The sequence below is a fragment of the Furipterus horrens genome, unplaced genomic scaffold, assembly GCF_987537825.1.
Source record: "Furipterus horrens unplaced genomic scaffold, mFurHor1.1.pri manual_scaffold_3, whole genome shotgun sequence".
NCBI lineage: Eukaryota > Metazoa > Chordata > Mammalia > Chiroptera > Furipteridae > Furipterus > Furipterus horrens.
In genome coordinates, this window is record NW_028327173.1 from 31933615 (window position 1) to 31957067 (window position 23453).

The 23453-nt window shown below is 45.3% G+C and overlaps 1 protein-coding gene across 1 annotated transcript; it reads right to left on the minus strand.

The window, feature by feature from the left end:
* Positions 1 to 354: 354 nt before the first annotated feature.
* Positions 355 to 17869, minus strand: LOC150014849 (cytochrome P450 4A11-like). Its single transcript, XM_090269407.1, has 12 exons — positions 17675 to 17869; positions 10323 to 10464; positions 8725 to 8769; positions 8131 to 8258; positions 7003 to 7127; positions 6473 to 6627; positions 5915 to 6021; positions 5638 to 5828; positions 5403 to 5536; positions 4077 to 4141; positions 3858 to 3934; positions 355 to 1251 (listed from the first exon to the last, which is right to left on the minus strand). Exons 1-12 carry the CDS (start codon positions 17867 to 17869, stop codon positions 1083 to 1085), a joined length of 1533 nt encoding a protein of 510 aa, XP_090125533.1. The 3' UTR covers positions 355 to 1082.
* Between the last annotated feature and the right edge of the window lie 5584 nt (positions 17870 to 23453).

Sequence of the window (23453 nt, forward strand, 5' to 3'; positions counted from 1 at the left end):
CAGAGCCTAGGGTCAGGGACCATCACCCTCAGAGTTACCAATGTGGCAGGGTTGAAGAAACACCTCTGCCCTTAGAGTAGCTGACATGAGATGCAGTGGACCGCCAGAGCTTGTCCTGTGGGAAAGTGTCACCAGTTGTTCACTGACATCCTCTCTCACTGGTCACACCTATATGCCCACCTGGGCTCCTCCAAGTGCCTCTTGGACAGCTGTCTCCTCCGTGGCCTCTGAGGTAATGGGTCCTGGCACCGCAGAGCAGATATTATCTCCCTGCCTTTTCTTATCCCTCTTTCCTGCCCTTTTCTCTCTCTTCTCTCTATCCAGCTCCTCCCAAGGTAAAACATGCACTTCATATGAGATAGGAACTTTATTCCAAGGAGAAAGAAAGAAGGGGAGGGTGTGGGATTGACAAATGGGTAGAGAGGAAATACACAGAAGCGAAATGCAAAGAAGAACTGATGTCAGTCACATAGGGACCAAGTAGGCTGAATGAAGGCTCCCAGGATGTCCTCGGTCTAATCCCTGCCAGGTGTGACTATGTCCTGTTTTATCTGAGCGGGCCTCTGTAGTCAGAAATGTCCTCATAACAGAGAAGGCAATGCGAAGACATAAGCAAAGAGAACTTTGAGGGTGCTGGTGGATTTGTGTACAGAGGAAAGCCCCAGGAGCCAAGGGGTATAATAAGGCAGCTCTAGATGCTGGAAAGACAAAGGTAGGGATTCTCTACTAGAGCCCTGGGGGTAGCATGGCCCTGCCAACACCTTGGTTGTGGTCCTGTGAAACCCATTTCAGACTTATGACTCCAGAACCCTAGGAGCGAAAAGGTGTGGTGTGTTATGTCCCTGAAACTATAGTAAAGTATTACAGCATGTACAGGAAATTAATACAGAAAAAGACAAGCAGGAAGGAAGTGAAAAAGATAGGGAGATGCAAAGGACCAGAGGGAGGAGATCAGGCAGAGTGGTAGGAGGAGGGCAGATGGAAAGCAGGAATTGGTAAGATAGACACAGAATGGAAGAGGGTAACAAGGAGACAGGGTGGCAGGAAGGAGCCTCTCAGAGCTTGTTATTGTCCCATCAGGATTAGGGGATCTTCTTGAGCTGCAGGTGGATTCCATTCTTCGACTTCAACACAATTTCCGGTATGGGGATGGGGACTCTGAAAGGATCTGTCTCGAGCTCAAAGCGAAGCAAGGTCAAGGCCAACGCCACCTTTAGCTCGTTCATGGCAAAATTCTTCCCAATGCAGTTCCTGGTCCAGGGAGAGAAAACAACATGTGAAATGGTCTTAAACCCTGTTTTGAGCTTGGCGGACACTGGCCTCTGAGCCCTTCCCAGGAACCTGGCATTTGGATGTGACTCAATCCGATCTCCTTCCTTTCAGGCCACACATACTTCTATCCCGCTAACCTTGCCTCACTTTCTGTTCATGAACATTGACAAAGCCAACCTCTCTTCCAGGAGTAGTTTCTAACTCCTGCTTTTGTTCTCATTGACATGGATTTCTGTTAGTAGAAGGTCATTGTCCTAAGCCACCAAATCAAGGCAAGGGAATCATTAAAAATTTAAATATCAATTTGTTCACTCCTTCCACAAGCAGTTTCTGGTTTCTCAAGTGGAGGCCAGGTCAGGGTCTGGAAGAGAGGAATGGGCCACACTCTCAGGTGCTCCCCATCGAGGGGGTCAACCTGATCTTGATCTTCCATAAGATGGAGAGATGAAATTGTGTAAGAAAATCCAAATGGCAACAGGGAAGCTCCTGGGATAACCAGGGATTAGCAACCTTCAACTAGGTGCACCACCAGCCTCTCAATGAATGATCCAGACTCTTGTCTCTCCCTCATCCCCTTACTCAACCAGCTTCTGTAGCTTCTTATTCTACTGCACAAATGTCTCTCCTTGACATGTGTCTGTCTCCTCACCTGCACCTTTCTGTCTCCCTGCCTCCCCTCCATCTATACTGAAGCCAGAGCTCAGTTCAACCCCTTCTATTCCACCATCACAAGTAGCACCTGTCCCAATGCCTCAGCTGGCATCAAAGGCCTCTATGGGTTGTTGCCTCACTCACCTCTCAGCTGTCCAGTTCCACTTCCTAACTGAGCTCATGTCGTTGAGATCACAGAGAAGGTCCTCCCTCCACCCCTGCCTGCCACAGGCTAAAGACTAAGTCAAAGAATATCCTGTTCTCACTCCCTCTGCTGTCTTTACCTCTTTCTCTCAGACCCCCCAAGGCATCACTAGTGTTTTATTCAAGGATGCATCATGGTCCATTGCCCAGGACAGTGCAAGGAAAACAGAACATTCAACAGTCTGCTCAGTGAGTGATGAGTGAGTGAATGAAAGAAAGAGTGAATGATGTTTGTGTTAAGTAGAGGGTTTGCTTCTTGATTCTCAACACCTGGAGGCAGGGACAGTGTCTTTCCCATCTCCTAGCACAGGACTTGGCACATAGAGCCAGCCTTAAGAAATACATTTATACTTGAAGGAAGTTAATTGAATTGTGAAGTAAATTTAAATGAATAAATAAAAAAAGGGTAAACACGAGTTCTACCTAGGAATTGAGCTGCCTAGTGCTCTCCTTCCCTCTAGTGGCAGCCTCATGACTTGCAGCCATGGTCCAGGAGGAAGGACTCAGACCTGGGAGAATCCAAAGACTAGAGCCAATCAACCTCTGGAGGAACAATTGTTTAAAGCCTATTCAATAAATGTTGATTCACCATTGAAGATTTAACGGACTTATTGATTCAGTAAAACTGCTAGTAACCAAGTACAAAGTTTACGGAGTTACTATTTCACAGGAGGATTTCTGTAACCTTTGCAGATTTTCTACAGCAGCCACTTTTGGGTGTAATCGTCCAGCTCACTAGCCATTTCAAGGATGTTGTATATTTTACACACCAGGAACCTTTCAAATGCTGTGTCATATACAAAGTAGTGGGTTTTTTCTCAAAAGCAGTGATTGTCCTTAGCTTTATGCTTTCTGACAACATGGGACTGTATAGACAGTGGGACAATGGTATATGAAGCCCATGTTATAAAAAGAATTTTGCAACTGGAAAAGTAGTCACGCTTCTGTGACCATTACTATGCAGTAAAACTTTTGTTGGGATCGATTGCAAAAAGAAAGAGGCATACATCGGTGTTCACCACTCACGAATAGGGCTTAAACAGTTAGGACAAGGAAGGCAGTTGGAAATCCAAACACATGGAAGTATCACAGATACAGTGAGTGGCAGATCAGAGATGTAGAACGGGCAGTGGCTGTACTGCTCTGTGGGAAGGGAAAGAAACTCCTTTTAATACTACCTGTAATTGTGAAAAGCAACCTGAAGTTTAATTTGCATGAAAAATTTTAACTCTGAGAAGTATTCCTGAAGTGAGGAAAACATCAGAGTAACTGCATTTTAGAACAATGACTGACACTGAATTGTGGTTGGCAAAGAGGGAAAGTCACCAATTGAAGGGTTTCAGGCCAATGTGTGCCTCTCTGTTTTTGCAGTCTATCCCACCCAAGTTTGACTGCATAGCAATATTCACGTAACCACGACAACTTATCCGGGTGGCAAAATTCTTTATTTAAAATGAGATTTATATACTATGGTCCCACTGTCTAATTAGTCCAACATTGGAAAAATCATAAAAATAAGGACAATCAATTGTTTTTGAGAGAAAATCAGTGGGAAAATTGTCTGTGTTATGCCATGAAATGTCACCCTTCTTTTGTACATATAAAGAAACATCTCCTTCCCAACATAAAGGGGCATAACTTTAGACACCACATATGAGTGTAGGAGGTCACAGTCTCGTCATATGCATCTGGTGATGTGCCCCCACCCTCCCAAGTACAGGACACCGCACCTTGATCCTCCTGAGAAGGGCAGGAAAGCATGGCTGTGTAGATTAGCACCCGGTGCAAAACGGGAAGGGTCAAACACCTGCAGAGAGAGCACCAGGGGAGGATAGTAGGGTCAAGCCCCTGCTTCCAGTCCGTGAGGGAACAAGACTCCTGGGGCTAGAAACAGGAGGAGGTGTTAGTCTAGAGAAATCAGCGCATCCTCCCTCCCACAGCCATCATACCTCTGGGTTGGGCCACACCTTCGGATTGTGGTGAAGACTGTGGAAAGAAAGTAAGACTTTGATTCCTGTAGGCGAGGAGAAGAGAGAAGGCTGGTCATACACATGGCAGCAGGGGCACGTGCACGCACAAAACTGTTGGGAGCCACAATGAGAGTCGCTCCCAATGACATGATCCTATCGCAGTAGAGGAGGGTGGACACGGCAAAGCACATGTGCACACGTTAGGCGGAGATAACCATGTTCCACGACTGAGGAGCAAGAAGGAACTGAAGGCTGACTTCTTGGAGCAACTCAACATACAACATATCTCTCAAGTACCATCCATGAGCCCTTGGGGATTAGGCATTAACACATTCAATCCTCACAACAACCCTCCAGGGAGGTCACTCATATTCCCATTGTTCAGATGAGGCACCTGACCTCCAGAGAGGCTGAGCAGCAAGACTATGATCCCACAACTAAGATGTGTCAGGGTTGGGATTCAGACCATAGGTGAACCATTGGGTGGTCTCCAACCATGGTAGGATTCTCAGATCTGGTCATCAGCTGCTCTCTGCCATCAACCTGTGGGCTCCTCAGAGGCTGGGCCATCTGACCTATGGCAATTGATTTGCTGATTTTCCTTCCTACTTGCCTGGGCCCCAAGAAAGAAACCACAAGTACCCCTACCCTTGTCTGATCACCTCTGCAACCCTCACATCTCAGAGAATCAGAATTTTAGAGTGAAATTCTGGATGCTGGATCAGGAGTCCAGCATCCTTTTGTGAAGAAGATTTGATTGATTGAGTCATTAATATATTAACTGGCATGTACGTTATACAGTTCTTTGCAATGGTCACAAAGGATATTCAAATAGACGTGGCAATGCAGACAGAATTGCGACTAGAGTCCTGTAATGTGGAGTTGAGATGGATCATGGAGTGTTAGAATTTAGGACATCAGTGCCATAGAATGAAATACTGTGGTGTCATAAAAGCACAGATTCTAAATGTGATGGAACACTAGTCCAGGGGAATGACAGAAACTTGGAATTCTATTCATGTGAGATGCAGAGCCGAGATGAACCCTATTTGAGTGAATGTACTGAAATGTATTATTCTCTGTGAGTAGAAAGGGGAGCTAATATTTATTGAACTTTTGTTGTAGTCCAACTCTGTGCAAGGCATTTTATATTCCTCATCCAAACTACAAACTTGAAAGTAAGCATCCACTTAGTGTTGAAGAAACAAGACCAGAGAGGTTCAGAATGGCTCTAGGACATGAGGATCTGACATGTCATGTGTTCTTGCTCAGTGCCTAGGTTAGTGAGTGTGCTGAAGTTCAGACCTGTGGGTAAGGAGCGTCCATCAGGGAAGGTGATTGGCTTGCTGAGCTCTCGGCCGACACCTGGTACAGGTGGATAGAGTCGCAGTGACTCCTTGATGCACATGGTGGTGTAGGGCATCTGATCCAGGTGATCCCTGAAATGAAGGCAGCCCAACCTGAGGGCAGGCAGGGCCCAGGCAGACCCGGGCTTCTTGTCTACCCGAGTGGGCCAGGCTGTCCTATCTCTGAAACTCACCAGGTAATGGAGTCGCCATCCCCCAGGAGGCTCTGGATCTCCTTGCGGCACCTGTGCTGATGCTCGGGATGTGCAGCCAGAGCATAGAGGATCCACGAGATGCCACTGGCTGTGGTGTCATGGCCCTCAAACATAAATGTGTCCACTTCGGCACGGAGGTCCTTGTCAGGCAAGCTGTTCCCATTCTTCATCTGGGGAAAGCACAGTGAGAGAGCAGGGTTTGTTCCTTCTTCTGCACTTCTGGGTATAGCCATAGGCCCCTCCTACATGCACTCACTCTGGCAAAGAGGAGGATGTCTAGGAAATCCAGGTGCCTCTTTTTCCTGACCTTCTCCAGTTCTTCTTCCTCCTGCAGATGTGCCTTCCTCAGCTCAATCACTCGGTCTGTCCCAGAACAGTGGACCCCAGGCAGAGCTGAAGGCTGTGGGTATCCAGATACAAAACCCCCAGGGGACCCACCTGCACCCCACACTGCTCTGGTTAGGCTGTCACAATCAGGATGAGGGTGGGCGTGGGTTTGCACATCAGAGGTGAGAGCTCTAGCACTGTCTGATTGCAAGTCAGGCCTTCCCTCAGTAGCACAGCCATGGAGTAGGCTCTGCGTGAATGCTGCTTGCAGGGGTGACACCACCAATAAGGTGATGCAGGTCAACCCCCTCACAGGCCCTTGCACCTTTTCATCCCTGTTCCCAGGCCCTGCACCAGAGGGTACCCAGCAGGGGTGTGTCACAGCTCCTGAAGGGCTGCAGGGGGCCAGGCTCTTCCTGAGGTCAGGGCCAGTCCCTTTAAGATGTGCCTGATGAAGGACGGGAGCAGCCCAGGAGGTGGAGTCAACCTGTGTGTTGATGGGCGAGCTGGCAGGCCTGGTGGTTCCGGCGGCCCTCAGGAGTCAGCCTGTAGATGATGTCGTTCTGGAGGAAGAAATTCCTCACTCGAGAACGAAAGAGATTTTTTACATCCCCAATGGCCTGGATGTAGGACTGGGAGTTCCTGAAGAGAGAAGATACAGAAAAGACTAGGGTATTGAGAGGCCTCTGTCCTGGAGATGGAGGGGGTTCTAGGTGGCAGTCTCCACAAACAGTGGGGACAGGTGGCACTGAGGCGTTCGCTGCTTCTGTCTTACAGCCCTTGAGACCCTCGGTCTTTTATATGTGATAGAGGACCCAGGATTGTTCTTGTGGCAGGGATCAGGGATCTGTGGCTGAGACAAGCTTTGGTCTGAACTGGAATTTGTCCGTGGTCAGCAGCTCTCAGCAGACTCTTGCTTTTGAGCTGGTGAGCATCCCAGCTGCCCGAACTGCCTCTCTGGTGAGTCCATGTCAGTTGATAGAAGCAAAAACCCTGCACTGAAGGATCATCACTAACCTGTCTGTCTGGAAGCTGGCCTGCTGGCTGAAGGCGCACTTCATGATGGTGTCCAGGGTCATCATGGAGACGTGTTCAAAGATCTCCGGATAAGAGCCCTGGCTGATGAGCTCCTCCCATTTGTCCTGTGGTGGAAGGGGGATATTGACACAACTCTACAGCCCCAGAGGACCTCTGTTGACAAAACTAAGCTGTCTCTCCATCTCTGCAGACACTTGTTTGGAATCCCTCACTTTCCAGAACAGAGGCATTATATACAGCATATTCAGACTGTAAAGCACATGTTTGTAATGTGAGAACTGTATTCTCAGAAACCTTGATTATATAATTAAACAGATTCTCTCATAATGGTCTGAATTAGTTTTGAATTTGGGGAGTAAGTAATGATGGTAACCACCTTTAGGCAGACCAGAAAACATTGTTTCTCAGGGGATGGACAAGGAGTCTTGTCTGAGGTTGAGCTAGACCTGAAGGACAGGTGCACTCCAACTCTAGGTAGTAAATGTGTCAAGGCAAGGAGAAACCTAAGTGACCAGTACTAAGTCTCTTAAGAAAGGACCAACCCTCAATGACTTAAATTCCTCACATTCATCACATCAGATCATGGTTGAGATTAGAAACCACAAAACTGGTCATTTGATGGCAGGACTGGGCTCTGTCAGTGCAGATGTAACCTCCATTTCCTTCTATGGAGTAACTCAATTTCATGCTGAAGCCCTCAACCTCAGGCCAGAGCTTACCTGAATGACATCCTGAAATGTCCACCCTGCCCTTGAAGCTGCCACTCTCCAGGCCTGCCAGTGGCAGTTTGTCTTGCTGTCAAGGGGAATGACAGCTGCCCTACTCCACTGTGCTGAAGTGTGGAGGTGAGTGAAGAGCAGCCCTGTTTCTATCATGGCCCTCCTTTCCCTTGGCAATGACCAAAGTAGTGTGGATCCAAGCTGGTACCTAAGAACTCCCTGTCCCATCCACTTTTGGGAAGCTCTGTTACATAATAAGTTCTGGTTGGCTGTGTTATTCTGGCTGACTGTATCTGACAGATGTGGGAAGGACCCACATGTTCTAGAGTGGACCAGGTGAACTGTGCTGTAAGTGGGTGTGTGCAGGTGAGAGACGCATGCACTTAACCAGCATCACTCGGACAGAGTCGGCCATGATCCCCACGTAGGTCTTCAGGATGTCATAGTGGAAGGCTGGGGTCAGCATCCGCCGGTGCTGGAGCCACTTCTGTCCGTTCAATAAGAGCAAACCAAACCCTGGACAACAGATAGGTGTGTCAGCGGAGGTAAGAAGAATCAGAAGGATGACTGGGACAATTTAGAAGAAACTAAGGGTGTCAGAAGAAGGCACATCATGGAAAGGCATGAAAGACCCATATATTTCAGGAATGTGAATTTCCCAAAGTATCAGGTACATAGGTTGGTATTATGACAGCTGTGAGAAAAAGGCTGAAATAAGTAGGGGGGGCAGGTCACAGAAGAACGTAAATAAATGTCACTCTGAAAACATTGGGAGCACTCATAAATGATGAGGAGAGGCTGAGTTTCAGGGGGGCTCTCACCATGACCCGGAAAAGGTGAGGGTTGTATTAGAAGAGAAATGAAGCTTGATTCAGAGATGAGGTTGGTGATATGGCAGTAGTTACTTCTTGTTCTCTGTGAGCCAAAGAGATAGCTGTTGGTAAGGCAGGTGGACCACACAGTTCTGATCAGACATACTTACCAATCCAGGGAGCCAGGAATCTGTAGGTGCCATGATTCTTTGGGTCTGAAAGGTATGGAAAGACATTACAAAAGCTAAGGGGACCAAACAAGGCAGAAGCCCCCAGGAGGCTGCTCAGGTCAGGACCAAGTGCTGCCATCCCCTCTTGGTTGTTGTTAGCTGACATATTTTCTGAGGTGACCTCTAACATGCCTCCAATCCCCAAGTCTCTCTGTCCTAATAGTTAGTGTAGTTGCAGGAAGGCAGACTCAGTGTCCTGGCAGCAGAACACCCAGAGGCCTAAGATGCTCATTTGGCTCTATCCCCAGTGGCAGAGGAAACACAGAAGTCTGTCGTCTTCTACAATTGTTGGGGCTTAGTCACCCCATGACCCAGGACAGGCAACAATTAGAGGAGCCAAACCTAAGTCAGGGTGGACAGGAAATTGTCTTTCAGATTGGGGGTAATTTACAATACAAATCATCTCGATCTGGTTAAAGGAGAACAAAAACAGAAAGAAAGGAAGAAAGAAAGGAAGAAAGAAAGAAAGAGAAAGAAAGGAAGGAAGAAAGAGACCCAGAGGGGAGCACACCAAGACTCATCATGATTAAAATGCCAAATTTGAAAGATAAAGAGAGAATCCTAAAAGCAGCAAGACAGAAGAGGAGAGTTGCCTACAAAGGGGTGCTTATAAGACTATCAGCTGATTTCTCTAAAGACACTTTGCAGGCAAGAAGGGACTGGCAAGCAGTATTCAATGTGATGAAAAGCAAGGACCTACAACCAAGATAACTCTATCCAGCAAAGCTATCATTTAGAATGGAAGGGCAGATAAAGTGCTTCCCAGACAAGGTAAAGCTAAAGGAGTTCATCATCACCAAGCCATTATTATATGAAATGTCAAAGGGACTTACTTAAGAAAAAGAAGATCAAAATTATGAACATTAAAATGACAACAAACTCACAACTACCAAAAACTGAATCTAAAAAAAAGAACAAAACAAAACCCAACTAGGCAAACCAGAATAGGAACAGCATCATAGGTATGGGGATCATTTGGAGGGTTATCAGCTGGAGGGGAAAGGGGGGAAATGGGGAAATGGTGCAGGGATTAAGAAGCATAATCAGTTGGTACAAAATAGACAGGGGGAAGTTAAGAATAATATATAAAAGCATGAAGCCAAAGAACTTATATGCACAACCCATGGACATGGAGGGAAGGAGAGTACTGGGCAGAGGGGAGCAAAGGGGAAAACAAAATTGGAACTACTGTAACAACATAATCAATAAAATACACTTTAAAAAAAGAAAGAAAGGAAGTATTAAGAGAGAAAGAAAGAATTAAGAAAGAAAGAATTAAGAAAGAAAGAAAGAAAGAAAGAAAGAAAGAAAGAAAGAAAAAGAAAGAAAGAAAAAAAGACACAATAACAAAAAAATTGGCCCCACACAGCTCTTTAAGCTTTCAGTTAGAGCAGATATCATTGGCCTTAATCTGGCTAGTGGGCTGGGAGTGTGGTTGTAGAGGGCTCCGGTAATGATGGCAGAACTAATGTCTCTTCTGGAATGTCAGAACACAGAGGGGAGAGCTGCTCCAGTCCCGATTCAGGTTTTGCTCTCACCTGATCTTCCTAGGATCACTCTCATGTAGTCAGGGTCGTAAACCACAAAGCTGACTCTGCTCCCCCACAGCCAGCGAGGACAGGCGCATGGGAATTTCTCTACCCTTTTTAGAAGCTGTTGTAGCTCCTGGTCACTTTGGAACTGTAAGCAAGGGAAAGACAAATCAACAAAACCTTTTCCTTAGGTCTAGTGCTTGGAGTGGTAGTGAAGGGTAGGACCACTACGAGGAGATAATTATGGATCTATCAGCCGTGATTAGAAGCTTGGAACTGTTTCTGATGAGCCAGCCTGTGATCTGAATTCTTGCTCTTCATCAAGACTTGGTCTAAAGTCAGATTCTGGCTTCTGGTTGAACCCACATGAATCAGTGTACAGAGTGAAAGTTCCCTAAAACTGAAATGTACCCCACAGCCCATTGGTTGAGGGATGGTGTAAGGGAAAGCAGATGATACTGCATTAAGATACTTTGCATATCTATGGCAAGCAGGTAACTGGACAATAGCTGTGCTACTGCTCTGGTGCAAAAGGTGTGTAGGTGACTTTCAGAATGTATCTGATGTAGCCAGGGAAGGTGGAGACCTGGAATCACTGAGTCACTCTTGCCCTGACTAAAAATGGCAGCGGAAATACTGTAAACAATATGGGGAATCTGGCAAATATAGCTCACTGTGGAAGGAGACAGAGATGAAGTCACATAAGAAGTTGTGGGTCAGGACTTAAAAGAAGGGGGACAACCTTGAGAGAAGGCGACGTGATGTAGCAGTCTTGTGGGAAGCAGCAAGCAGTTGCGCAGTTCATAGGGATGATCTGGCCATGTGGCATGGAAAGCAGACATGCTGCTGCTTTGATCGTGCCATCTCTAGCTGACTCTGAAGCCACCAAGGACTCTGCCTTGCAGATTCCGACTCTATCTGGGCTCTTGGAACTCGGGACATATGGAGAGGACACTATCCCACGACTTGTGCCTTTCCTGCACTTCACCATGATCCAGTGTAACACAGCACATGCTTTTCTGGATTGTTATATGGAGGCTGAGGACAACATACCTCAGATCCTGAAGGGGAGAGCTGCTGTGTGAGGATGGTGACTTTCAAACCTACAAGTGTACCTTCCAGAGGGACTGGAGGACTCTTGCAACAGCTGGCCTAAGTACAAATAAGGAGATGGGGAACTATTGGGTTTGTCTTTGGTCTATAGCCTCCTGAGGACTAATGAAAGTTCCGGGTCTTGTGGGGGAACAGGGCTCTGAGCTGAAGTGCTCCAGACCCCCTGAGGTTGGAATATTGTAAATAAAACCTGTTTTTCTCAACGCTAATTGTTAGGTCATACACCAAGGCACCACATGCATGGGCGGGCCCCTGTTTTCTTGGTTATACTCACTCAGAACTGCCCTTAGAATCTTACACATAGTATGAATTTGATAAAGGTTGAGTTATGACAGACTTACTAGTTATATTAGTTATTGGGTGTTTATTTCAAATTTATATGTTGAAAGATTTAATACCTAAAACCTCAGAATGTGACTTTTTTGAACATAGGATCTTTAAAAGAGTAATTAAGTTAATGTGAGGTCAGTAGACGGGCCCTAATCCAACATAACTGTCTTTATAAAAGGGGGAAAGTTTGGACACAGAATGTCACTCACAGAGAGAAGATGATATGAAGAGACACGTGGAGAAGGCAGTGGTTTACTAGCCAAGGACAGAAGCCTTGAGCACATGGATCCTTCACAGTTTTCAGAAGGAGCCAACCCTACCAGCACCTTGATCTTGGTCTTCTCTCCAGAACTGTGACACACTCAGTTTCTGTTGTTTTAGCCACCCACTTTGTTAAGCATCCCTAACAAAGCAGTACCATTGTGTAATGAGCAAGGCACACCTATGATTGGGGATGGATTATTACATTATCCTGGGAAGAATGAGGAACTCTTGAAAGGATATACCCAGGAGAGCTGAATTTAATCCAAACTTGCTGATCCTAGCATCCTCACAGCAACCTAGGGGTATTATCATATTTCAACTCTGTGGCTAATTGTTGGGCCCATATTAGTACACTTACCTTTAATATCTGTAATCTCTGTGTTCTTAGAGCCAGCACAGAACATGGCTTATAGGAGATTGCCTTATTTTTAAAGTAACAAAGAAGTGCAAGAAGGAATGAATAAGCTTGTGTAGGAGAGTGAATAATGAATCCTGATGAAAATTCTTGTTGCAAGTGACAGATATAATCTTGAGCTAATGTGAGAAAAAGAGGGACAAAGAGAAGACTGAGGGTCCCAGTGTGTTCCACAGAGCTTAGGGGCAGGAGGCAGCCAGGGAGTAGAAGGGGAAGAACCAGGGACTGGAGAGCTGCCAGGACTGAGTCTCTCACTCTTTCGCTCTGTACATACATGTTTTCATTCTCTTACCAAATGATTACTGAGGTCTACATGACAATTATCTAGAAGCTGGCAATATGGTCACAAATAAATAGAAAACAGTGCCCGTCCTCACTGAGCTAAGCCCACATGGAGGAGAACAGCACTTGTACCCTTCCTGAGTGACACTATTCTACCACATGTCATGTCTGAGGGGCAATGGGAATCCTATTTGGGAATCTGACTGTAATATGGCCAAAGTGTTCACCTGCTACAACCAGATGTGTCAGGGGTCCACCCTTTGTGGGGAAAGAAATCTCAGAGCAGGTGGGCCAGGAACACACCCCAAAATGTCTCCACCATAGTAGATGAGCAAATACACACATGAGCATTTGAGTAGGTGGATTCACTCATTCATTTATTTGATGACTATGTATTGAGCACTTTCTTTGGGCCAACTTCCATCCTAGTTGCTAGAGTTCCAGCAGTGAACAACAAAAGTGCCTGCTATCAGGGAGCTTACGTCCGAGTTGGGGTTCAGGTGGGCAGGCAATTCCACCATGACCTGAGAAGGGTCCTGCTTGAAGTACTTAAGGAGGATACTTTATGCTCCAGATCATGTGTGTTATTGGGGCTGCCCTTCTGCTTTGGTCCAATGTGGGGACTGACCAGTGGGAGCCTCGTACCATCCTGGCAACATTACCTGCTCCTCCAGAATCCCCTCCTACTGGCCCAGGAGGGGCCTGGGACACTCTTTTTCAGCACAGTAGCACGCCTTCCTTCTGATTTCTTGGTGCCAAAGCCTGTCAGTTTCCCTAAAATTCTGCTCCTGGGCACTGTCATTAGTTCCCTTTGGGGACCCAGAGCACTAAACTGTGTTCTGCATTTCCATTCTTCTCTCTGTTCCTTTTGGGCATGCACTGGTCTGCTAGAGCACCATTCAGCCATTTGAGACTGCCATCGGTCCCTGAGCATGTGTGTCCAGAGCCAGTAGAGACTCTTGTAGAGGGGATGGTGCCCATGGAGGCAGGGATGACAACTCTGTAGGCAAATAACCATAGTTGACCTGGCCCCACTGCTTTGGCCACTGAACACAGTAGTGCTCCTAGAGTTAGTTATCCACACCTGGCTGATCCTGGGAACTGAAGGCACAAAGGGAGTAGATGGACAGGTAATAATGTGGTCACAGAAGCAGTCATCAGACATGGGGTCTGCTAGTATGGCAGGTATGCCTGTTTTCAAGAAACGACATGGGGTGGGGGCTGGGGAACCAATGGGGCAGTTTGTGTTATTTGAATCCGAAAGATGTCATGTCTTCTTACTATAGTCCCTGTCAGATTCCATCTGTACTTAATACAGTGAGTTTGTACGTTCAACATGTTTGTCCTTCATAGGCATTAAATTTATTTATATTAATATAAATTGGAGTAAGTGTAACAGTGACCCTTGGTCTGCACCATGCACTATCCTGACATTATAATAATGCACTCATTATCATCCCCAACTTACAGGTAAAGGAATGGAGTCATAGGGCGGACATTTAAAGTACGTGGAAAGCTGGGATATGAATCTAGGTAGCTTGGTAACAGAGCCCACATGCTTAACTGCCCACCTTGTCACTTGTCATCTGGCCTGAAAATTTAGCTTCAATATAGATGCAACATGTGACATTCAATTCCAAACTTAGCCAATGATAGAGGTATTGAATAAGTAAAAAAAAAAAAGTAGGCAGTATTATAAAAGCAAGGAAAACTTGGCTCATAAACATTATTTGTTAAATAAATGTATAAATATCCAGACTTCCAGCCAAGATGGAGGCCTAGAGAGACATGCTACATGTCCCTCCACAACTAAGAAGGAATACAACTACCTCAAAACTAGAGTCAAGCAAAAGTTCCAGAAAATCGAGCTGCATGGAAGTCCAAAAAACAAAGACATAAAGAAAAAATAATCATCCAGACAGGTAGGAGGGGTGGCACCAGGGTGGACGGGATGTGGTGTGGTGGCAGCAGCAGTGACTGGCAGAAAGCACAGTCACACATTTTAAAAAGTTGAGAGGAACACCTGAGGAGCGCTCCCAGCACCAGACCAGACCGTGCAGGTCACGGTACCAGCACCAGAGAAAATAAAGCCTCATTGTTTTTGACTGTGCAAACTAGTGGGGGTTGGGGTGGAGGAAGAAACTGCTGGTCTCTCAGCAGAGTCTGCTTGTTTAAAGGGCCCCCTACAGTCCTAGAATGTCCACAGACCCACCCACTCTGGGAAAAAAACCCAGAGCAACAGAGAAGCACCAGTTCCATACAAAGTGAGAGGAGTGCCTGGAACAGGGTCAAGTGCTGAGCAAGTGGCATTGTTCCCTCTCAGACCCTTCCCCACACAAAGCATCACAAGTGGTGAAATGGGTCACCCTGTACTGACGAATACCTAAGGCTCCGCCCCTAACAATGTAACAGGTGTGACAGCTCTACCTAATGCACAGAGGCAAAGAAACACAGGAGCCTGTCAAGATGAGGAGACAGAGAAGTATGGCCCAAAAGGGGGAACGAATCAAGGTTCCAGAGGGAGAACTAAGCAATGAGGAGATAGCCAACCTAACAGACCTAGAGTTCAAAACACAGGTGATAAAGATGTTCACAGGCTTGACAGATATGGTTAGGTACAGCAAATGCATAAGGGAAGAAGTGAAGGTTAAGCTAAATGAAACGAAGGAATATCCACATGAAACCAATGATGAGGGGAAGGAAACTGGGGTTCAAATCAATGGTTTGGAACATAAAGAAGAAAAAAAAAAACAGTCAACTAGCACAGAATGAGGAAACAAGAATTGACAAAAATGAGGAGAGGCTTAGGAACCCCTGGGACAGCTTTAAATGTGCCAACTTCCTAACCATAGGAGTGCCAGAAGGAGAAGAGGGAGAGCAAGAAATTGAAAGCTTATGTGAGAAAATAATGAAGGAAAACTCCCCAAATTTGGTGAAGAAAGTAAACATACTCATCCAGGAAGAACAGAGAGTCCTAAACAAGCTAGACCCAAGAAGGACCACACCAAGACACATCATAATTAAAATGCCAAAGGTTCAAAGTAAAAAGAATCTTAAAAGCAGCAAGAGAAAAACAGAGAGTTACCTACAAAGGGGTGCCTATATGACTATCAACTGATTTCTCAAAAGAAACTTTGTAGGCAAGAAAGGGCTGGCAAGAAATATTCAAGGTGATGAAAAGCAAGGACCTACAACCAAGATTACTCTATCCAGCAAAGCTATCATTTAGAATGGAAGGGCAGATGAAGTTCTTCCCAGACCAGGTAAAGCTAAAGGAGCTCATCATCACCAAGCTATTATTATACAAAATGTCAAAGGGACTTACTTAAGAAAAAGAAGATCAAAATTATGAACATTAAAATGACAACGAACACATCATTATCAACAACTGAACCTAAAAATTAAAAACAAAATCAAACTAAGCAAACCAGAACAGGAATAGAATCATAGGTGTGGTGATCATTTGGAGGGTTATCAGCTGGGAGGGGGCAGGGGGACACATAGGGAAATGGTGCAGGAATTAAGAAGCATAGTTGGTTGGTATAAAATAGACAGGGAATTTAAGAATAATATAGGAAAGGGTAAAGCCAAAGAACTTATATGCACGACCCATAGACATGAACTAAGAGCGGTGGGATTGCTGGAAGGAAGATGGGTACTGGGCAGATGGGAGCAAAGGGGAAAAAAATTGGGACTACTGTAACAACATAACCAATAAAATATCATTTAAAAAATGCACTAACTGTATCTACATATCATCTAATATCATCAGAATAGTGGAATAGTCACTGGAGAAATTTTTAGTGGTGCCTCCTGTCAGAAAGGTGACAACCGAATAAATAAAATTCACATTTCTCCAAATCAACCAATAATCTGGAAGTCATTAGTACCACAATTTGCATGAACAAATGGGGGTTTGGCTGTTTCTCTGAGGCTAACAAAACAATTGACATTTTGGCTCCACTCTGCTGGTAATGGCTTGGCCTCTTTCTCTCCTCAGCCTTGTCCAATCCACAAACCCTTCACCAGCGCCTCTCTGTGCAGGCCCCTCACTTTGCCTGCGCCCTTCCCCCAGGGACTAGTGCTAACAGAACTGACTGGGTAGCACTGTCTGTCACCCAACCTGCAAGCTGCTCTTTTCTCTATTAGTCCACACACCTGGTCAAGCATCCCTTTGTGTCAGGCACTGTGCTGGGTCTGAGGGTACAGAAAGGGAGGTGATATCCTCAACTCTAAGGAGCTCACAGGACAGGGGTTTGGGGAATAAGAGCTGGGAGGGAAAGACATTCTTTTTAATGGCGTAACTCAGATGTCAGTACTCCTTACCTGGGATCATCCTGGAAGTCTTCTAGCTCATAGGTGCCAGTAACTTGTCAGGGTTTTAGCACTGCAATCACCAGTCTGAAAAATCCCATAGTCTCAGACCAACCAAGCTGGTTGGTCCCCTACTCCTGATATTACCCCCAGCCACCCTGTGGGGGAGCCTCTCCTCCTGTGACTTGATACCTTCTTAAAATCCCTGTGTGTCATCTCCACAGACAGTGAACCCCATAGGCAGGGGTACATGAAACCGATATCTTTGTTCCTATGAAGCTCAGGGCCAGGTAGAGAGGATGGGATTGAGTGGACAAGTGAAGAGAAGCATCTAGAAGTTCCGATCTGTGTGCCTGGAGCAGGGAGACTGGGGAACAGCCATTGTCCCCAATGTGCTGGGCTGCCAAAATACCCTGTGGACCTGCCTAAGGAAGGAGGAGCTGACAGACTGAGCACACCAGCACATGGGATGGTGGGATGAGAGCCACCACCTGAGGGGTCAACTGGGTTTTGCCCCCATGGCCCGGTGCTTCTCACACAGCAAGGCTTTGTCCTGCAGACTTACTGACCATGACCATGCTCTGTGATCCCTGCCTTCCTTGCCCCCTCCCCCTCAATCCCCTGTCCTGCTCCCTTTTACCTCCTGCTGGTGCCCGAACAGCCAGTGGGAAGGAGGGGACGGGAACTGCTGGAGGGCTTTGAGCAGCCACTGTCTGCGCAGGTAGAGCTGGACTGCCTTGAGCAGCAGCAGAACCAGACCGAGCAGGAAGACCACCTGCAGGAGCCCGGGCATGCTGCCCGGGAGTCTGGTGTGGCTCAGCACGGAGACACTCATGGTGCAGTGGCTTCTGGGTTGCTGACTGTCTCTGACTGCATCAGGCCAGTCTAAAGTATTGTCCCACCCACCAGTTGGGGGGGAGGAGGTTGAGGGCAGAGCTAACTGTGTTGCATACACCTTGAGGGACAGGAAGAATAGCTTTTTTCAGCTGACACTGACAATGGTTGTGTACATTTCAACTTGGCACTCATCAGTTTCCTAACAAATATGTAATGAGCACCCATGATGTGCCAGCTGCAAGCAAAACAGACATGAAGTCCGAGTCCTAAAAATCACAGTCTAGTTCACCAAAAGTTCAGTAGGTGTGATTTTTTAATATTATTTTCATTTCAAAGTTAAAAACCAGTTACAGAGAGGTAAAGTGGCCATTGAGAGTTTAAGTTGGGGTTAGAATCCTTCTCTGTTGTCTCCAAAACAGCCTGCCTCGTAAATTTTCCCCAGCCCTTGCCCAGTCCACCATTCAGTTGTGATGCAAGGTGAATGTGCTGGTGGACAGAGCACTGGCCTTGGACTTAGGAGGTTCAGCCCCAGGTCTGGCCCACTGTGTGTGAAGTCAGCAACTGATACTCTCTGAGCCTCAGTTTCTCCGTGTATAAGTGGGATAATAATCTTTTTCCTAATAACGGCATAGGAATGCTCATTCACTTATTCATCCATTCATTCACTCTGCAAATATTTCTTGGGTGTACAATCTAATAGGTAAAGTCAGAAAACACTTAGTACAATATAATGTGATAAGGCCTTTACTGGAGGAATGTATGGCGGGCTAGGTCTCCCCAAGGAGGGAGCAAACTAAAGAGAATGGGACCTTCAGGGAGAGTTCATCAGGTGGAGAGTGCTAGAGAGAGGGATGGACACTGAAAATGTCATAGAGATCGTCTATAAAGGAGAAAGGCATGGGGCAAGTTAATCTCTTACCCTCCCTGTTTTCATGATTCCTCCTCCAATATAAAATCCAAGGCGCATAATTCAGGTACTAAAACACAATATAGTTCAGGAAAAATTTCTTGACAGACAGCCCTCCAAGGGGTCATGTTTCCTCTTGACCTGTTCCTTCCCACCCATCCACACTCTTACTCCCAGCACCCTCCTCCATTGCTTTACCTTGTGACAGGTGACTCATCACACAACCTGAGTTATTTTCTTTTTCCCCTAAATCCTGGGCTCCTGTCCAAACCCAAAAGCTAGAGCATGTAACCTTGTACACCCATTGCTCCCAACCTTCCTCAGTTCTGTGGTTATTTTCCATCCATCTGGCTCCAGCTGTAGGGACTCTTGGACCCTGACACCCCCTTACTTGGCTCAGCACCAGCTTTTCACCATAAACATGAGGGGCAGGAGTGGACTTTGGAGTCAGAAAGCCTGGTATTCAACTTTGGTTGTAACCTTTTCTTTCTTTCTCTGAGACTTCTGTTTCTTCCATGCATTTGGGCTCATAATGCTGATAATAGCAAAATTCAACGAACACTTAACGTGTTCTAGGCACTGAACAAAAATTTATGTTTTCTTTCACAAAAATTCTACAAAAATATTTTTTTTTAATCCCAGGGGAATGACCATTGCTCTTGACATGGAGATGGGATGAGAGCAAAACCTGTTTCTACCATGGTCCTGCTCTCCCATGGCAATGACCAAAGTAGTGTGGGTCAGAGCAGGTGACCTGTTCCTCTAGTCCCACCCACTTTGGGGAAGCTATTAAATACCTGTAAGACAAAAAAATTGTCCCAAAAGAAAGGTTTTATTGAGCCATTTGGTAGCCAGATAAAGGATCAGGTCCTGGAATATGAGTGTAAACCATCGGCAGCGGCATTGTGTAGAGAAGTCAACATATTTGCTGTTGAAGTTGATGGGCTTTTTTATACATTAAGTAGGGGGAAGAAAGAGGTGAGTTGTTTTCAAAGGATTTGCATTGGCTACAGATAAAGGTGGTGGTAGAAGGTGAAGCGGAACTAGTTCTAGGATACATGCAGAGGTCATAAGGAAAAAATGTTTGTTCCTCTAGATGGTAGGGGCAACAGTCCAGAAAGTTCATGAGCAAGTAAGCAAGAAGCATAGGTTCCCTGAGGTTGGTGGCACCTAGCCATTCTTTTTAGGTAATCATGGTATTAGCCACTTGGAAGTTAAGGCAAAGTTTCAACATACACTGTAGAACATAGGTAATTTTTATTGGTTTTGCCCTGCAGTTGCTAACAGATTAATCTCTCTTGCTTTATCCTTCCACTCTGGTCTGCTGTGATTAATTTAGGACATCTCAGAAATTTCTCTTTTTCAGCAGAGACCACAAGACTTTGAGACTGAAAGGTAAAAAAAAAAAAAAAAAAAAGGGCATTACAAAGAAACTGGAGAGGAACAAACAAGGCAGGGAGCATGAGGGAACAGCTGTGGCCCAGACCATGGGCTGCCATGCCTTCTTGAAATTGTCAGCTGAAAGTTTGTCTCAGCGACCTCGTACAATGCCTCCCATCCTTAAGTCTCTATGTCCTAATAGTCACTTTGGGCTCAGGATGCAGACTCAGTGTCCCAGCAGCAGAATATCCACAGGATTAGGATGGTTCAATCAGCCAGGAATATAGGCTCTATCCTCAGTGCCAGAGAAAACACAGAAGTCTGTGGTCTTCCTACAATTTGTGGGGGCTTAGTCAGCTCATGACCCAGGATAGGCAACAATTAGAGGTGCCAAATTTATGTCATGTTGAACAGGAAATTGTCTTTCAGATTGGGGGTAATTTACATAACAGATACCATCTCAATCTGGTTAAAATAGGAAGGAATAAGGAAGGAAGAAATGAAGGAAGGGAAGAGAGGTGAGAGAAGGAAAGAAAGGAAGAAAGAAAGAAGGAAAGAAAGAAGAAAGAAAGAAAGAAAGAAAGAAAGAAAGAAAGAAAGAAAGAAAGAAAGAAAGAAAGAAAGAAAGAAAGAAAGAAAGAAAGGAAGAAAGAAAGAAAGAAAGAAAGAAGAAAGAAAGGAAGGAAGGAAGGAAGGAAAGAAAGAAGGAAGGAAAAGGGAAGAAAGGGAGCATAGAATGAATGAAAAATGAGGGGGAAGGAGGAGGAAGAAAGGAAGGGAGGGAGGAAGGAAAGAAGAAGAAAAGAAAAAATAATTGGGCCCCACATAGCTGTTCAAGCATTCAATTTATGTAGATATTTGTGGCTTTGGGCTGGTTTTTGGGTTTGGAGGGTGGCTGGTGGAGGGTTCAGGTAATGATGGCAGAACTATATCTCTTCCTGAATTTCACAACCTGAGGGCATATACCCAGAAGAAAAGAGCTACTCCTGCCAGGGATTTATGATTCTGGTTTAGCTCTCACCTGATCTTCCCAGGATCACCTTCATGTAGTCAGGGTCAAGTGTGACCTTGCTTCCCACAACCAGGCCATCGATTGAGATGTTTGCTGTCAGAGTGACTAGCTAGAAGATCTGACTCTTAACTATGGCAGCAGCATGACTTGTGAGAATGGATCAGATGTGAAATAGGCTTCAAAGGTAGAGTTAGTAGTTTATTAGGCAGAACTGGAAGTCACCAGTAACCCCTCAGGGACCACAGTGTCAGTTAACCCCACAGGGCACTACTGGCTCATTGAAAAGTCTTAGACCCTGTGTAGAGCCTATATTTCTTTAAAAATACCAAGTAATTATAGGAAGCATCCATACTAGGGTGGGGCAGGAGAAGGGTAATGCTTTCTGAGCCCCTAAAATAAACAGAATTGACTTAGTGACTTCCATCATGAATTTGACAATATAAATGACAGGTCTTTGGAACTTGGGAGTGGGGTGTCTATTCCACCCTAGAATCTAGGAGATTTGGGTCTCCTTATCACAACACCTTGATTTTCTGCACTGGGTCTTGATCCACATCCCAACAATGGCTTCCTCATCTGGGTCCAAATATTATCACCCTTTGTACGTCCTCAGCTGGGTCTTTCTGACTTACGTAACTTAGCCCCCATCCCAGACATTGTATTTTTTCTGATTCCTCGGCTTAGTCCTTTTAAGACTGGCTGGTCATCTGATCTCCTCTCTCTCCTTCCCTACATCCTCCTTCCTTGGTATCTCCTGCATGCCCTACAAACAGTTCTGTGAAAATTCTGGCCAGAAAGGGCTGGCACAAATGTGAAAAAATACTGTTGACTTTAAACAAATAGGAAGCCAGGTATTTCTCCAGCAAAATGGGTTTATTCAAGAACAACAAAGAATCGCAATGTTGGACATGTGGTCTAATGGTGAACCACATGCAAGTCCCAAGAAACAAAGGAAAGGAAACTCTTTTATAGAGAAGAACAAAAAGTCAGGAGAGCCATTTTAAACACAGAATTCTTCCATGTGATCCATGTGTTGTGCTGCATAGAGCTCTCTCTTCTGGACTCCTGACTTCATTTTATTTATTTATTCATTTATTTATCTATCTTTATTTTTTTAAGTATATTTTATTGATTATGTTGTTACAGTTGTACCAACTTTTTCCTATTTCCTCCCCTCTGCCCAGCAACCCCCTTCCCTCCAGCAATACCACCCCCCTTAGTTCATGTCCGTGGGTCATGCATGTAAGTTCTTTGGCTTCACACTTTCCTATATTAGTTTTAACTTCCCCCCGTCTAGTTCGTACCAACCAATTTTATGCTTCTTAATCCCTGCACCATTTCCCCATTTCTCCCCCTTCCCCCTCCCAGCTGATAACCCTCCAAATGATCCTCATACCTATGATTCTGTTCCTATCCTGGTTTGCTTATTTGAATTTTGTTTTTAATTTTTAGGTTCAGTTGTTGGTAGTTGTGAGTTTGTTGTCACTTTAATGTTCATAATTTTGATCTTCTTTTTCTTAAGTAAGTCCCTTTGATACGTCATATAATAATGGCTTGGTGATGATGAGCTCCTTTAGCTTTACCTGGTCTGGGAAGAACTTCATCTGCCCTTCCATTCTAAATGATAGCTTTGCTGGATAGAGTAATCTTGGTTGTAGGTCCTTGCTTTTCATCATCTTGAATATTTCTTGCCAGCCCTTTCTTGCCTACAAAGTTTCTTTTGAGAAATCAGTTGATAGTCATATAGGCACCCCTTTGTAGGTAACTCTCTGTTTTTCTCTTGCTGCTTTTAAGATTCTCTCTTTATTTTAAATCTTTGGCACTTTAATTATGATGTGTCTTGGTGTGATCCTCCCTGGGTCTAGCTTGTTTGAGACTCTCTGTGCTTCCTGGACTTGGATGTCTATTTCCTTCACCAAATTTGGGGAGTTTTCCTTCATTATTTTCTCACATAAGCTTTCAATTTCTTGCTCTCCCTCTTCTCCTTCTGGCACCCCTATGATTCGAATGTTGGTGTGTTTAAAGTTGTCCCAGAGGTTAATAAGCCTCTCCTCATTTTTTTTCAATTCTTGTTTCCTCATTCTGTACTGATTGACTGTTTTTTTCTTCCTTATGCTCCAAATCATCGAGTTGAGCCCCAGTTTCCTTCCCTTCACCATTGGTTTTGTGTGGATTTTCCTTTGTTTCATTTAGCATATCCTTCACTTCTTCCCTTATGCATTTGCCGTACTTAAGCATATCTGTCAAGCCTATGAGCATCTTTATCACCAGTGTTTTGAACTC